The sequence below is a fragment of the Chamaea fasciata genome, unplaced genomic scaffold (assembly GCF_029207755.1).
Source record: "Chamaea fasciata isolate MVZ Bird 193981 ecotype frontalis unplaced genomic scaffold, bChaFas1.0.hap1 SCAF_6, whole genome shotgun sequence".
Classification (NCBI taxonomy): domain Eukaryota; kingdom Metazoa; phylum Chordata; class Aves; order Passeriformes; family Sylviidae; genus Chamaea; species Chamaea fasciata.
Genome location: NW_027094091.1, coordinates 14970732 through 14988294, shown reverse-complemented (window position 1 = coordinate 14988294; position 17563 = coordinate 14970732). Strand labels below are relative to the sequence as shown.

The following is a 17563-nucleotide window of genomic DNA, read 5'->3' as shown; positions in this document are numbered from 1 at the left end:
TGGGAAAAGCAAACCCGCCTGACCTCGAACCAACCCCCAGAGGCAATCGCCAAGAGGCGATGCCACGGCCATGTCCAGGACGGCGAGGGCGGGATGTGCCTCGGCGGAGCCCGGCCACGGGTCCCGGCGTGGCGGAGCACCTCGCCCACCGGGAACAGGGATGCAACAGGTCACCGATCGCTGCGCACTCACAGGGGTGAGGCTGCAGCCTGACCCGCTCGGCTGCGTTAGAGCGCCCGCGGCAAGGAGCCTATCGCTATCCCGAGCTCCGCTCGCCCAGCACATCCCACCGGGGTTAAACCCCTCACGCTCCTCCTCTTCCTCCCCCCACCATCCCGGCCTGTCGGGGTGGTCCTGCAGCCCCGGCCCGGGGCAGAGCCCGCCCTCCATAATCCATGCGCGGGCGGCACCGCCACCACGGCTGCCGCGGCGCTCTGAGGCGGAGCGGAGCGGGCTGTGCTGTGCTGGCCGTGGCCCGCCGCCTCCGGCTCGCTGTCCCCGCTCGACCGGTGAGTGCTGCGGGCGGGGGGGTTCGTGAGGAGGGCTCCCGGCCAGCTCCGGCGGGGCCGTGGGGGGCAGCAGGCGGGATGAGGCTCCTCCGCCTTCTCCCGCTGCGGTCGGGAGGTCCCGGCCGGGAGCGCGCGGCCCCTTCCCTTGCGGGAGGAGAGCGTCGGCGGGCGGGGGAGCTCCGTGGGAAGCCGGATGAGAGGGAGCGGTGGCCGTCGAGGGAGGCGGGTGCCCGAGGGAATAGGGCTGCCCGCGGGAAGGGATCCCAGGGGGCTCGACAGCGGGTGGGAGAGCGACCTGTTGGGAGCGGCGGGATGGAGGCGCCCTGGGAGCGCGGGGTGAGGCGGGGGCAGAGCGGCGGCCGGCGTGCAGGTCGGTGCTGCGGGGGGCTGGGGAGCGGGATGGCGGGAGAGACGGGTTTGGCCGCGGGGAGGGGGCTGCGGCACGGCGGGGGAATGCGGCCGGTCCGCGGGGAGCCAGGGCGGGTCCGCCCGCCGAGCAGAGCGGGGCGGCGGGCACGGGGTGCGCGTTCCCTCCCCGGGGGTCGTGTGTGGCGTCGGCGGCTGGGGAGAGGTCGGGGACAGCTGTGAGCCACCGGCAGATGAACAGAGAGGAGCGGCGGGAGCTGGGCGGAGAGAGCCCCGGAGATCTCCGGGGAGAGGGGAAGCCGCTCCACGGGGGTGGAGGAGGAGGAAGAGGGCGGCCGCTAAGGGCACCTGCCCGGGGCGAGGGGGGGGAAGGCGGGCAGTGGGGCTCGTCTGAGCTGTCTCGGGGAGGCGGACGGGGACGGGGCTGTGCTGTCCTCGAAATCGGCTCGTCAGGGGCGGCAGGGGGGCCAGGGAGGCGACCCCCAGGCTGGGCTCTGCGGTGGATGTCAGCGGGGAGAGGGCCCGTGCGCTCCTGCGGGCTCCGCGCTGGGCTCGGCAGCGCTGCGGCGGATGCCGCCCGCCTCGCAGGAGTTCCCTGAGGCGGCGCTGCCGCTGGCTGCTCGCTGTGCACCTGGGCAGATCGCGCCAGCCCGCCCCGGCTGGCCAGACGTTTTCCTCAGCAGAAGGGAGCTCTGCGGTGGGCCGGGGACCTCATCCGAGAGCTGTGGAGAAAGGGCGGTCGTGGTAGTAACTGTGGGCTGTGTCTCCTGCACACAGATGCAGAGGAGCCGGTGAGGCAACTACCGCTCGGTCGGTATTCCAGCAGAGGCAGAGCTGCGGTACCCGCGCTCCTCTGCAGTTTGCAGATAAGGACGAGGCAGCCTGTAAGAGAAAGAGGTCTCTACAGTTTAAGCAATTGGAAAGAAGGTGAAGGAAGGGCTTGGTCTCAACTAGAGGGAAACATGTGCATCGTGTTGCGGTACCTTGGTGTTGGGACGTGTACGCAGCACTTACCAGTTCACACTTGCCAAAAACTGCCTGTTTATGGGCTGGACTTACTGTGTTTTACAATTTTCTGTGTGATGCTGAAAAGTAATTTAACAAAGAACGCTCTATGAATACTGGAGTAAATGCACCACTTAGAATCAAGTTAAGTAATTTTTTTGTTTGGTTGGTGAAAATGTACTTTAAATATTCAGGCAGTCAGCTGAAAATCAGACCTGCTTATACCTGGGGGATGGTATCTCACCTGGAGTTTTTACAGTTGTGCTTCTGCTTGCAAATGGCTGTGGCTTGTAAAACAGAATATTTTTTATGTTGATTTTTTAGTTTATTAATTTTGAAATTAGTAAGAAGCTGCTCAAAGCAAACTGGATTCTGGATATATAATTTTTCCTGACCTGAGCACTTACTTGAACATGTAGCAGGCAAATCAGATGGGTATCAAGGCTGCCTTGTATGGGAGATGCTGTTTGTTTACAGTTTTTCTCAGTGCTGCCAAGCTCTGTTCTTCAGTCCCTAGTGTTTATTAGGTTTATCTGCTTCATAATCCTCCTGTGGCAACAGGTTGTAATTGTTGGTAGGCCTAGGCAGATTTTGGAACAGAAAACTGTACCTTTTTAACCTGCCAGTATCTAACTTGGCTTGCTGCGTTGGGTCTCCTGAATGGGAAGGGAGTGGTGTGGGTTTGGGTTTTTTATGCACTTTTAGGAGTTTCAGTCTGCCTGTAACTGTTCTGTGGCTGTTTTAATTTCACCTCTGGCGGTTGCTGGCATGGTGCATGGGGATTATGGACTTGGATTTTCAAATGTGTAATTGACAAAATGTAACAAATTTACTCAGAACCCTTGTGTGGGCTTCCTATGGACAACTGCATCTACCACTCTCCCAGCCCATCCTGGTTCCCTGCCAGCAGGGACCCTCATTGAGCTTGAGCAGTCTAGCCCCTGGTTGATTGAATTTCAGTTCACGGGGTTAATCGTGGTTGCATCACTGCACTGCAGTGTTGTATTTGCATGGATTGCAGTGTTAAACAGAAGGAGGCCAGTCCCACTGGAACAAAGAGCTGGACATCATGCCGCCTCTGAGCTCTGTTATTCAGAGCTGATCATGGAAGTTGCTGAACTAAAGCATCTAGCTCCGTCTCCTCTTCCCTTGTTAAACTTAAAGCAGAGGTTGGTTTTGGAAAATATTTTTAGTAACAGGTATGGGATAGGATATGTCTGAGATGATAATGCTGCTGTATATTTGAGTGATGGTGTTCTCCACAGGTAGTGTTTAAAACCCCAAGGAGTTATGCTTAGTGACGTGTATGTATAGAATATTATTGTCAACCACAGAGTAAAATGCAAAAGTTTGAGTCTTTTCCAAATGGACATTTGCAAACCACACATAACAAGGAAATTCTTTAATTTATTTTAACTTGTTAAGTACTTCACAGGGTTTGCAGTAATGAAATTGGTAGCTTCTTTGATAATTACTCTAAGCATTTCAAAGTTTCACACAGCTTCTTTTCATTCACTGTTTACTTGAACTTGGAGAGAGTTGTACTGGCAGTTCCTGTAACTCATTGACTGCAGTGATGCCACACTGTGTCTGAGGAAATGAGATGCCCACATGCTGCAGTGAAGATTAGCATAAACTGCTATTCAGTTCTCTTTATTTGTGTCACTCCTGTGTATGTCATTTTTGAAGTTCTCAGAATTACAGATTACAGGGATAGATTTCTCCTGTTTAATGCTGTTTGTCTAGCATATTTAACTACTAATAAGCTCCCAGCTAAGTTTCTTTTAGATATCAAGAAAAGGAGAACTGCTGGAAGCTTTTTACATCTGAGTTATTTTTAGCTAGATTGAATACATATTAGATGCTCAGAGGCATCTTAAATTATAGGTTTAATAGTGTTTCTGCAAGTTTCTGATGATGATTATTATTATTATTAATGTAGCCTTGAAAATATTAGTGTTTTATGTAGTATAGAGAAGAACTGGTGTCAGTCTGGAGGAATTGCTCAGTATAGATTATAGTATAGTATATGTCATGTTTACTGTGATATATTTGCCAGCAAAGGGAGAAGAAGAAAGTATGGTCGTAATTCTGCAGATTTGTTGATTTTCAGAAAACTCACCTGAATTTTATAAATTCTCGACTGAAAATTGTGTATAGTTGGAGACTTACATGTTTCCACTTAGCAGAATATTGTTAGTTTTCTTCGCAGTACGGGGAGTGTCCTTGCAATTTCAGTAGTGTCCTTGTCTTAAAACTGCCCACTTCATCTTGGTTAATACATGACTACTTACTTCTGGAAGGTGTAGTGATTGTTTTCCTGTATTAGAGGAACATTTTATTTACCTGTTTGTGCAATTAGATAGACTTTAAGTTGGTTTTAATCTGAAATCTTACAAAAAATTGTGTGTGTACTTTACCATCTTCTGCCCTCTCTCTGATATAACAGAGCACACTTCAGAGAGCTTTGCCTTAAGACTCCAGTTAGAGAAGACATCATCTTCTCAATTTCATCTTTCTCAACCACATTTCACTAACATTTCACTGAAATGGATGCTTTTGCATCTGTTTCCTTAACTGTTGGAATCAAGGCTCAGTTACCATGTGTGAGCCTTTTCTCCTGACTCACTGAAGTGTTGCAACTGTACTTGAGAAATCTCCAGAACACTAAACCTGACTTAGAAAAATTGTTGAAATCTCTTTCCAAGGAAAAAATTTGAACTGTTGCCTTTTGAGCCCCAGAATCAAGAGCCAAACAAGGTTAAGGGGATAAAAAGTGGTTACCATTTAATGGAGGTCCCTCCAGGTGCACAACATGCTGACGTGCATGCTGAAATTGCATTGGAAGTGTTCAAGTCATATAGGGCTTTTACACTTTTATAAGTTTAACAAATTAGCATAATTGACAAGAATCCCCAAACAGAAGTACAGTTAATGAAGTAATTCCCCTCTTGGTTTGACCCCCTCTGAAACCCCCCAGCCTTGCTACTAGCTATACCTTGTTTATGTCTAGAATACGAGAAAGTGTCTTGGGAAGGTGGCTCGGCCTTGATTCCCAAAGAAGAAAGATTAGAACAGGCCTTCAGAAATTTGCCTAATAGGAGAAGTACTAGAGTTAGCTAGGAAACTCTATAGCTACACAATAATAGTCCACAGAGCCGGGAATACATATGAAGGATAAATGTAAAAGCAAAGATAATTTTAGCTTTAGAACAGTAGTGTATCAAACTTGCACAATTTTCACTGTTCTACCATGAAGGCAAAATGATTTTTTTTTTCACCTAGTTGTGGTCTTGTGATATTTTGTCCTGTATTGTTTCTGGAGATTTGAAAATAAACTGCAGCCTAAGCAGTTTTCACTTTTTGACCATTTCTATGCCTTTTATTTGGTTGGTTTTGGTCTGTTTCCTCAGAGCCTGCTGTGACATGAAGTGAAGGAGTCTTACCTGGCTTCTTGTTGATGAAGACATGGTCACTTGATTTGTTGGAAACTCAGGGGTGTTTCTGTTTACATTTTTTAAGTAGCAGTAGATTAAGCTGCTGTGATTTTGTAGATTCAGAATGTTCTTAAACATGTATAGCCATCCAAAGTTATCTAATGACATTCAGCTTTTCCAAGCTGTAAATAAAAATTGTTGACTTCTCCAGTTCCTAAGGAGAGCCTTGAGATAGCTTGAATTAATAGAAAGTAATTGCTGACAACCACTGTCGTCTGTCAGGAGGGTGATATTTTGTTGGTTCAAGGTGGCTTTTTTGTTTGGTTTTGGTAACTTTTCAGTGATGTATAATTTTTTTCCTCAATTTTGGAAGACAGTTGAGAGTATCTAGGATTGAAGGTTTTGCTAAAAGGTGTAAATTAAAGAATTACAGGGTATGACTTATGAGTGTCATCAACTACAGAACTATCAGGTGGTAATTAAATGCATTGTGTAATTTTTGTGACATGACATATTGTACTTAGTCAAAAGCGGAATTCATACAATGCTCCTTTAGTTTTGTTTCCCTTGGAGCTGTACCAACGTTCTGCTTTGTTTTTGAAAACTCACTGACCTGGAACTGTGCATAATTCTTTTTCCACCCCTTTTAAGTACAATGTATGTCGTATAACATACTATTCACAAACCTCAGTATTTTCTTCTTCCTGTCCTATCAGGCTCACTTTTGCAACTGTTGATATATTCAATTTCCACAGATGATTGCAGGTTGTCTTGCACTTTCCTATTTGCTTACACACACCTTAATGAGCTGTTTCTTTTTTTGCCAGAGATGATGCGCTGAGTCATTTTCAAGAGAGGCTGCTGTATCCCTCTGAAGTAAAATTACTCTGAAGGTGTGAGAGTGCACCAGCGTTCTCCTGGCTAGAAAGCTGCCCCCAAAGTGAATGTACTGAAGATTTCTAGACCTGGTTGGACAAATATCTCTACCTCCAATTTTATGAATACTGCTCGCTATGGCTGTGGAACTCTGTTTGCTGCTGCTGCTGTTTTGTGGAAGTACGATTTCAGAGGTACAGCCTATATACAAACCACCTCCTGGAACTTTGGATTTCGGATTTGTACCATCCAAGACGTATGATACAGGTGCATACCATGAACCTGGGGCAATAGGAGTTCTGTTTAAAATAGTACATGCATTCCTGTACTTAGTGCAGCCAAATACTTTTCCTCAAGGTAAGCAGATAAACTACTTTTGTTTAAAATACAGGTTTGTTCTTGATATATTCACCCTATTGTAGATACCAAGGCCATAATCAGGAAGTAAAATGTATGAAGGGCCTTGTAAGTAGCACGTGTTACAGCTTGGAAATCTGTACAGTTCTGTATAAAAGAATATTTTTCTGCTAAGCATAATGGGGAGGAGCCTGTGAATGAAAATGAAATGTTGGTGACATTTCACAGAACTTTGCTTACATATCTCAGAGCTGTCACTGATGGAATTGAGGTATGTTTTCTTACCTGAAACAGCATGAGATAGAAGTAGAGGATAAGCTGCTTTGTATTTAACATTAAATCCATAAGAGACAGCTTAATGTTGCATATTGTAATAAACAATCAGGTGGTAATAATATTACAAGATGTAGCCCAGGAAATCTGAAATAAATTTAATTTGTTTCCATATATGTGCCTCCATGGTCAAGTTTTATATAAGAGCAATTCCTTTACATAGCCATGTGTAGCTTCTTATGCCTTGGAAAGCTGTCAAGTTAAAACTTGGAACTGCACTTGTTTTAATGAGACTTTTTTTCTCCATTCGTTTCCTACTAAGCTGTCCCTTCTAAAGGAAACCTTAAGATGTTGGAGAAGTGAGGTTGCATTGATTAAAAGGTGCTTTTAGAAAGTGTGTTTTTATGGATGTGGTAATTTTATCAACTTTTCAAAAGGCTTTTTGTTTCATTGAGCGCTAATAAGTGCTAATGTGTTTGTATAATACTGGCATTTATATTATTATATATAATATCTATTATTTATAAAATTATATCAAGGTGCACTTTTAATTATATCTGAGAATGGGTTTGGTTTGTAACTGATTCCTTTTGGTGGTTTAGCTCCAACTGTGTATAAAAGCTGTTTATATTATTTTGTAATACAGCTTTCAATTTATACATTTAAACTTTTAGTAATCTAAAGCCTTAAATTCTTTACTCTAATTGGTCACATACATGTATGATATCTGTGAACTACTGTATGGTTGGATTTTTGACATTTCTTCTTACATCTCTGACATAACTGTAGAAGAATGAGCTCAGCTGAACTAGAATGAGTGAATTCTCTTTAGGCAAGTGCTCAGAGTCCCAGGGGTTAACCACAGAATAATATCCTGGCCTGTTTTTCTGCAGGATGTGTCTTTTGAGCAGGTCTTACACAAGGTGTAATGAGGGCAGTTGCATGAAGGTGACAGTAATCTCACCTTTGGGAAGCACTGTTTCCAGATACCTCTGCTTGTTTTGCCTCTTTCCTTCTGATAAATATGCAGGTGAACTCCTTGTGTGTCTCTGTGAGGCCTGATTCTGAGGATTGCCATCTGCATTCAGCTCCTAGAAACAGGCCTCCACTCTGCCTAAAGCCCTGCTTGAATATTTTGTTCTCTTATGATTGTGGAAACTTGATTTCACTGAGAGGTTTACTGTGGTTTTATATTACCGAGAACTTGGTCTGTAGTCTTGTATTTCAAAATTAATATCCTGTGTCCTAAGCATATGAATAATTAGTGAGACTTTATGGTCAAGGTTATTGTCCAGTGGGACTGCTTGTAGTAAGTTCTGCGTCAAGTTGGTATAATGCTGGAATTCCAACATTACAGAAGTCAAGAATTTGTTCTTAGCTTGTAAGCTTTAAACATTTCATACTTCTCCTTACTTCCTCGAAGATACTTTTTTGCCAAATCAGTTATTTTCAGAGCTTTGCCTTTCTTATTTGCATTAAGTGAAGTCATGTTCCCATGGCCCCACATACTTCACTGCAAAACACAGATTTGATGGATCATGTTGGCTTGAGTCATACCATTTAATTGGCTAATCCCCATAATCTCTTTTGCCATATGCTGTTCTATTTTCACATTCAATGTATTAATGGTGCAGTTACATATTTAAAATGGTTGTTTTGTTTTGTTTGGTTTTTTTAAGTTCTGGCTTGAAATAGAGTTAATTCTGATTCAGAGATGAAAATAAACATGATGACAAATGGGCACAGAAATCAAGTCTTTTAATGTTTCTATTTCAGACTTCATCATTCTGATGGGACTGGTGCTTCAGAACAGTTAGCTCCAGGTTGATGCCCCAATGTATTGCATATAACCAGAACATAGAGAAGTATCATTTGTGTGTAAGCCTTGGCAGCAATCACTCAGACCTTTGATCTTAGTAGTCTTACATTTTTTTCCTAATACTTGGGAGTACTCAATGTTCAGTTTTCCAACCTATTAGTACTCTTACCTGGGAGAAAAATAAGTGATAGGATTGTCTAATTACATGTAGATACTCCTGCTTTGCAAGTCGTCTTCTAATAGTGCTCTGATGGGGCTGAATATGTTGCAGGAAAACATTTCATACTCCTTCAGTCCAAAGCATGCCTTTGTACCTTATGCTTTATACTGTATAAATATATACAATATATTAATACATATACTATAGGCCTTTATGCTTTATACTGCTATGATAAAACAAGATATGAAGTATATGAGAGTCTTTGGGAGATGTTATTCTTCATTGCATGCTGCTAAGACTCAACAGTTAAAAGGGATCACTTAAAGAAGAAAATCAGTCACTTTCACTTAAAGAAAAAGAGAAATACTTTGTGAGATGGTTTTCTTTTAGTTACATCTAGATACACAATTATTTATTCCCTTTTAAATTTGTTCATGCCATCAAGTTTGTGGAAATATAACTTTAACCTAAGTTTAGATTTAGTAAGTAAGTTATTAATTAGATTAAATTTAGTTCTCATATAAAGTACAGTAACAGAACCAGGGCAAGGAACTGTAACACCTTTAAGATTTTTTAAATTGCTGAAACTTTACTGACCAGCGCTGTGTTTTTGGTTATGGTAAGAAACTAGCTCTAAAGAAGTGAATTAGGATATCTGATTGCAGTGCTTCAGCGGGTCTAAATAGATTCTGCTTTCAACTCCACCAGTCAAATATTTTTGTACTCATTACCAGATGATGTAAATAGGAATGAGTTTACTTAAGTGTGTGCTGTTATTCAGGGAAGCAGCCTCCACTTGGAGTTAATGATACGCTGGAGTGGAAAAGACTGTTTTGTCACTGATTTGCTACTTGAGGCTCATTAGGTCACTTTAATCTCAGTATGCCTTTGTTCCTCCATGGTAATGATTGCGGTCCTATTCCTTTTGTTGAGAACTGTTTAGGATAGAGGCATCGTTTTCCTTCTTGTTAATAACACCACTTAAAGAGATGATAATAGGAAAATTACAAGTTGCTTCTATCACTTAGCTAAGAAGGAGGACTTCTAACAAAACGAATAATCAGTCTTTCTTACATAAAATTTTTCATAAACTGTAGCATTGATTAATTGATAAATAATGTTAAATAATGATAAATATTGTCATTTCATGATTGTGAGATGATGCATGTCATCTTTTGTGTTGGAAACCTTCAGATATGAACTTGATATGGACAGGGCATGGTCAGCGTGATGCTGTGGCTGCTGTGAATTATCGTAGTTTTCTCTTTGTTCCCATGGAAACAGTTGTTAGTTGCAATAAGAGAATGTTAATCTGAGATTCCAGTTGCCAGCAGGATGTGCCCAACAAATCTTTGGCTTCACAACTTGTGTCTTGTAATAAAAATACTAAGCCTTCACAAAGGAAAGAAGCTGGGAATAAAGCTCCTGCTCCTATTTTTAGGCGAAATAAGCCAAAAATTTACAAGCTTGTTTACCCTACTGTAGCTGAACATACTGCAGAACAATTTTACCAGTTAAGTTACAACTGCTTTTCTCCAGCTTCTGACCTCTACTCTAGGTAAACATTTCTGCTGAAGTGGGAGTACAGCTTTAACATAAAAGGCAACTGTTGAATGCAGGTACTTTCTGGGCAAAAGATAGTATGAAGAGTTAAATGTACTGTTTGCTGTGGGGAGCAAAACCAGGATGATTTTTAGACCTGAACTACACCTCTCAGTTCTTTCTGACTGCAAGCAGCATCTTGCTTGGTGAACAGTTTAATTAGACTGAGGATCAGAACTTGAATATTGTAATGTCAGGTCCTGTGTTTGACCACTTTTGGTCTTTCTCTCCTCATCTAGTCAGCCTTTAAAGCAGCTGCAGATTGTGAGGTTCAGCAGGTTAGTCTTGTGTTATCTCAGTAATAAATCATGAGTGTATTCAGCAATTAAATTATTTCCAGATATTTTAAAGAAGAAACTTGTAACTTGCTGTGAAAATAAACTATATCTGTAGCTAGTATAGCTGTAATAGAAAATGCATATGCAAAACCCTGTTGTTTTGGGTAGGTTTGATGAGCTCCTAGGATACTGACTTTTTTAATCTGTTGCCTGTGTTGAGGTTCTAAAGCAAGTAATCAGAACGCTTTATCACCCCCTCACTTAAACTTAGTAAGGCAGAATTTTTTTGTGTGTGTGTCAAACTAGCTTCTCTACCTTTTATAACTATTTCTTCAGTGCTCATTTTTACTTTAATTTTGCGTCCTGTTAGTAATAAGTCTTCCACAGCTCCCCTACAAGAACAAATGCATGTGTCTGGATGTTGGAGCTAAGCTCAGTTATGTGTAGTTGGTAGTACCCTTATATTTTTAAATTTAAGATTTTCCCAGGGATGTTGGGTGTGTCTGCAAAAGGTGAAAGGACTGTGCTCTGGCTCTGACTCTGCAGGTGCTACAACCCAGAACCATAAAATTTTTGCACAGGTACCTGTAGCGATTATGACATTTCATAAAAACATAATTTAGGATACCCTTTTTTCCAGTTGTGTGAAGTTAGTTTTAGTTTGGATATGATTATACCACTTTTTTGAGCTAGTGTTTGGTAGCTGCCCCCCCATGCAGGTAAGTTAGTTTTCTCAAAGCTTACATCCTGGAGCTGGGTTGGGAGCCCAGGTGGAACCGGTGCAGGATCTGAGAAGAGGGGAAGAGCAATCTCCCCATTAGTAAGTTAGCTGTTAGATTGGCCTGTTAGATTGGCTCAGTTCTGTTGTCACTTGACAGTCAGTGCCTTCACTCCATCCCTCTGGTGTTTTTCCACAGCTGTGAGTAGAGCTGTGGTGTGAATTTAGAATAGTGGCTTAAGTGTGTACATCAAAAATGCAGGTACACTACAAAATGCAGGTGATATAGACAGTGGTGGTGGGGAACTAGGACAACAATGCTCCTTTATTTGGAAATACAGTGTATACATTGAAAGAAATTTCGTGTACATAATGTTGGCAATGCTGGGGAAGATGGAGCAGCAGGAAGATGAGATAATTTAGCCTCTTCTTTTCTGTGCCCACTCATATACATTTAAGAAAATAGTGTTAAAAAAAATCACTGCTCATTTTGTGTTGGGAAGTTAAGAGCTGCTCTGCTTGGTGACATGCCCATGTAGATGAGGAGCAGTCTGAGAACATTTCTGAAGCAGATTTAAGGCTGGCTTTTTAGTTTTCTTAGGCATCAGAAGAGTAATTCTTTTCCCCCTGATTTATTCAAAACGGCAGACTAACAGATTGCTTGTCAAAAGGACTTTCTGTGGGCAGGGAGGAGGCAGGGGTTTTAGGGAGGGGAGGTTTGTATAGATATCTACTGGAGATTACCACAGAAAACTAGGGTTGCAAATGTTAAGGGTTCTCTGATGCCTTCCCGCCTCCTTCTTTTGGATTATGTAAACAGGGAATCTCATTTGCAGACAGGCATTTAATGGAAAATACGGAAGTAATTTTTTGATCAGTATAGCACAGCTGATAACCTGAGATTCTGGCTCTTTATGCCCAACTGGAATCCTTTCTCTACAGTATCCTCTGTGCTTGCCCTGATCTGGTATAATTCTGCCTGCCAGCTGTGCCTAGGAGAAAAAACATGCTTTGACAGCAATTGGAAAACATCAGTTCAGCTTTACAATTTCAACACTTAGGACAGAAGGGAGAAACTAAAGAAAACAAGCCTCAGGTAGAGCTTGAGGGCATTGGGTTACTTTCCATGGGAAGGGTACTCAAAAGTGGCATTAGCACAGGTGGCTGTGGTAATTCCTGCAGGGTGCCTCAAACAGGCGTGCCTCTTGGAGTTAAATAATAATCATAAATTGAAGAGCCTTGTAGTTGTGTGGTATTCAGACAGTTCATATTTCCCCAATCTAAACTGCTTTCTCTCTGTTCCAAATGAGACAGCTGCATATTTTCTGTCTGTGGGAACATCTCTGGCCAGTGGGTTGAGCATGTTCTGCGTGGAGTGCTGAGGAACTCAAGAAACCCGCTGATAGTTACAGCATGGACAGTCCTTAAAACTGTCCTGACCTTGTTCTGTTTGTCTGTGGATGTTAGTGGGAGACACACGGTATAGCCAGAGAGCTGATCAGCAGCCTTTCCTGCTTCGGTGCACAGGGGATAAATTCTGGATGCAACTGAATCCAGGAGTGCTGGTTACAAGGAAGGGAAGGGTGGGAGTACAGGACGGTATTGTCAGTGAACATGGCCTTCTTGTTTGTCATACTAAGTAGAGTCTTCATTGGTGGGGTTTGCATATTTTTAAAGAAAAAAACCCAAAGGTACCATGTTCTAAAAATGCATATATTTAGAGAATTAGCACTATTGTACTTTTAGTACCACTAAAGGCATGGCAGCTTGTTTGAGACTTGGAGAGCATACCTCCAGCATCTCCTACAGTGAGAAGTGGGACAGAGCAGGTTTTGAATCAGCCATATTGTCTGGAACCATGGAGGAGCCTCTTCAAAAATTACCAGCAACTGCAGACATCTGCGTTTCAGGCAGCTCTGCTGAGGCACCATGGTTTCCCAGCTTAGCTGTGGCTGCTGCTGTGCTCTCCATCCTGCCCCTTCAGTTAATTTTTACAGGCTTATCTATCCCCTTAGTGCTGAACCTCATTCTGATTTCTTACTTGTAGCTCTGGAGCCGATAGGGAGAGAGAGGGGGGGAATATCACTGAACTTATTGGAATTATGTTTGCAGAAGCGTCTAAGGGACTTCTCAGTTCTTTCATCATCTTGGCTGTTATGAAGCATTTTGAGTTAATCATGTGAAATACTGTACAGACACTGCCTGCTATAGGAAAAACAGTCATTTGAGCCTCTCTTTTCTTTGTTACAGACCATCATAATAAGATAGCACAGCCCTATTATATTTGTCTGGTAATTTGCTTCGGTGGTTGTTCTCAGAGCAGTAAACTCCTAAGTCTTGTTAAGTGGTGGCTTTTTCTGTCTGATGTCAGCTGAAGTAAGGACAGCTTGATAGATCTTTGCAACAAATCTTTCCACCATCCTGCTAGTCAATGTTTCATTGCAGTGAAAATGACAAGCAGTATTTCTTCCTCTCCCCTTTTCTCACTATTGTTTTTGCTTCTCAAGATGGTCTCTGTAACTTTCAGATCTTAACCAAAGTGATGCCTTTTCCAAGTGAATATGCAATATTCAAAAGTTGTTGGAGCAAAATAAATGTGTAAATAATAATTATAGTGGGGTTTGTAATCCTTTTAACAGTATTACAGTTTTCCATATATGTATTAAAGCTTTTGAGTATACATCTTCCTTTTTCCAAAAGTGAGTTATCTTCGTGTTAGAAGAGAAACCAGGTGCCACAAATGTCAGTCAGTGTAGTTTAAGCTGACTAATCTATCAGTATATACATTTTGGTGTAAGCCTGCCAGTTCTAAGTCCCACAAACCTAGTTTGGTACCTTTTTCAATAAGCACATAAATTTCTTACCTAAAAACAGTTGTGTGATTGAATTATGACTTGTATTGCATGATGACATAGTCAAGACCTTTCTTTTGACAGAAAATATACAAAATTATTTTATTTTGGTGAGCTTTAAAATGTGATTATGGTTGTGAATGTGAATATTGCCACTTCTATTAAGTATCGCTTTGGCTGTTTAACTCAGCTGAAAGGTGACTGTACATGTACCAAATAAATCCAAGCATCAGGCCTAATTAGCTCTCTTCAGAGTAGCAATCTTTACTTTTGCTTTGATTTTGGAGTGAAGTAGTGGTCTCTGTAGTGAACCATAACCCAGTTATCAAATGTATGTGGAAAGCTGTGGCTCTTGTGAAAATGGGGAAGCAGAGAAAGGGAGTCCTGAGGAGTCTCAGGGAAGCTGCCAGAATGCCAGTCACTGAGGTAATCTGGTCAGCAGGGCTCCAGCATGTCATTCCCAATTAATTATCTGTGCTCATATTTCCAATAATCCAAGTTATGCAAGAGAGGATTTTCTGTGCTTTTCTCAGTTTACAGCAACTCCTGAGGAGATAAAGGGAGAGAAAAAATGTTCATACAGTCCAAATATTTACTGCTTCGATCAATGTTACAAGTCCAGTATGTCTGCACAACTCAACCTATCAAGAAGTTGCTCTGCCTGTGCAGCGTGCTAAACCAGACAAACTTACAGTGCACCAGGTTAAATCTTTGCATGTAATCTGTTGTAAATCCTTACCAGATGGTGGCCTAGGGAGAACTTGAGGTAGCTACTGCAAACAAAGCAAGTGGCGAAAAATAGCTGGCATGGCACAGTGTGCTACAGAAGTTTTGTTGCCTTCAGAAAAAGAGAGAATGTAGTTTCTGTGTGGAATACTTCTTCAAAGCTTTCAACTTCATTTTGTGTCTGCGTGATGCATGCAAATTCATTGCAGCCTCCTAAAGAAGGATTTTTCTAAAGGCCTCACTTTCTTTTTTCTTCTTCCAAAACTTCAGCAAGAACAGAACTTTCTTTGTAGCAGGGAACAACTAGAAAGCCCCTGCAAAGGTTATGTTCAAAGGAGAAATCTTTCATTCTATGTGGCCTGTAATGGTTGATACTGTGGCTTTTTCTTTTTTCTTCAAACCTTTTCCTTGGCCGGGCTCTTTAACGTTGTCTGTGCATGTCAGTGGAAAGCAGAATGTGCCTAAAGAGAAAATGTGACTGCACTGAAGAGTGACCTCAAGTTAATAACCTCAAGTTTTACAGGGACAGCTGTATAGTGTGAGGATTGCCTGTGGAAGACTTAAATTACCTGTTTGGTCTTCCTGACTAATAACTTCCATTTTGGGGAAATGGGGAACTTTTTTGCGTGTGGAAACAAAGTTCATTGACTGTTACTTTTATCTGATCCAGTGCTGTATAATTTATTTCTTCAGTAGACCAATTTTATTTTCTGTTAGGAAAGGTATAAAGGGAGTCCCCTTAATTTCACATTCCAGTTTCCTTGGAAGCTGTTGCTGCCATGCAGTTCCTTGTCTTCAGCAGTTCCACCATGCTTAGTTCTACCTGTGCCCTGGCTAAAGCTCTCCCTGCTAGGCCACTCCAGGTTTCAACCCTGGTCATAGCTGTTCATCTCCTCCTTACTACTTCATATTGCTGCTCCCTGCTGTCTCTCACATTGCTCCACACTGCATGCAGTATAAGATAAGGTGCACTTCTAGGTGCTCTAGTAGCTTGTCCTTTCAGAAATGAATAAAGCAGCATATGCTCTACAAATCTGCTGAGACCTTAAAATGTATTTATTGTGGTTTTACTTGTGTCATATTTTGTGTTGTTGAATTTTTTGACAGCCAGAGTGCTGTAGGATAACAACATCTAATTAAAGAATGCGGAGTCAAAGAATGGGAATGGACAGTGATCACATTGATGAGAGGAAACTGCATGCTGAAGGCAGAAGAGGGTGGCAAGACAGATTGCCATAGCAGATGAGAGGTTAAAATACTTAAGCAATTGAGTATGTATTTGTTGGATTTTAACCTCCATTCAAACAAGTTGTTCTGGGCATTGTGTAATAACAGGTTCTAGGGCTTTATTTTGCACATTAGTAGTGAAATACAGCAGCAGAGTTTCTTTCTTACTTGCCTTTTTCTCTTGTCCAAAGGACATGGTGATTTTTTGCTTGTTATTTTTTTAATGCACATGAATAGGTGGTTGAACAGAGAATTTCCTTTCAGCACCTCTGTAATGGAAAATGGGTGATCTTGTGTTTGGGCTGCTGAAGCAAGGGAAGATCCGTGTGTTGTTCAGGAGTTGTGCTCAAAGGGAAGAGGGTGAGAATCCACTCTTGTGAGGAACAAGAGGGTGGAAGCTGAAACAACCTGATGTTCCCAGTTACTCAGTGGAAAGAAAACAAGTGAATTGTATAGAGAGAGACTTTGCCTAAAAAGAGGGGGTGGGGGGGGAAATTATCTAAGGAGCCTGTTTGTTTGGTCTTTTTTAGTTAAGGACAAGAGCTATGTCCCAGGCCTGTCTGAGGAAAATATTGTGAAGAGGGGAAGGGAAGCTTTTCAGTCTGAAGTTGGAAAGGCATAGGGTAGACTGTATGAGTGAATGCCTGGATTAGATTCCTTGTGTGTGCACCAAAGTGATCTCTTATTGTGCGGGAATTGGGATGATCTCCTTGTCTATGAGACTTCCCACTTGTCCTACAGAGTGAGTTTTCTTCCTGCTCTGCACAGAGAGGGCAGAGCGCATGGCGTGTGCAGTGTGAGTGTATCAGGGCCCTCCCTCTCTGCAGTCACCAATCGTGCCTGATGGATTCTCGGCAGCCATCAGCATTCCTGAGCTCTCACCTTGCTCTGCAGTGGAACCAGAGGGAAGTGATGCTGTGGGATTAGGGACACCAAGAGTGAGCAGAGCCCTGATGGAGGCAGGGACAGGAAAGAGGACCGAAAGTAACCTTGGTTACCCTAAGGAGACCTCTTCAGTGGGAACTGAATCTGACTGTGGTAGAGGCTACTGGCTTGAGGCTTTGGGGAAACAACCAAAGTTCCACTCAAGTCAAATCAAGTGTTTTAAAATGTCAGTAAACTGAACTTGCTGTAAAACTTGCTTTCAGATACCTGGAAGGTTTTGTCTCTGATAAGTCTGGAAGGCTTTCCTGGTTATCTGGGCTTTGCAGGAGATATTCATTAGTGTGACTCATAATTAGGAAAAAAAAAACCCCAAGTTTGAAGTCATTTTAATTCATTAATGTCAGACTAATTGACCTACATTCAGAGAGGTTCTGAACTGTTCAATGTGTATGTAGTCCATTGACTCTATATCT

The 17563-nt window shown here is 42.5% G+C and overlaps 1 protein-coding gene across 7 annotated transcripts in view; it reads left to right on the top strand.

Annotated features, from left to right (window-relative positions):
• Positions 1 to 342: 342 nt before the first annotated feature.
• Positions 343 to 17563, top strand: part of PROM1 (prominin 1) — a 61825-nt gene continuing 44604 nt past the window's right edge. For 6 of the 7 annotated variants that reach the window (XM_066185495.1, XM_066185492.1, XM_066185494.1 and 3 more), the window contains exons 1-2: positions 343 to 509; positions 6145 to 6550. In XM_066185495.1, coding sequence (XP_066041592.1) covers positions 6331 to 6550 — 220 coding nt within the window. In that variant the 5' untranslated portion in view covers positions 343 to 509; positions 6145 to 6330. Of the gene's footprint in view, positions 510 to 1768; positions 1803 to 6144; positions 6551 to 17563 lie in introns of those variants that run through there. The other variant, XM_066185491.1, reaches the window with a different exon arrangement.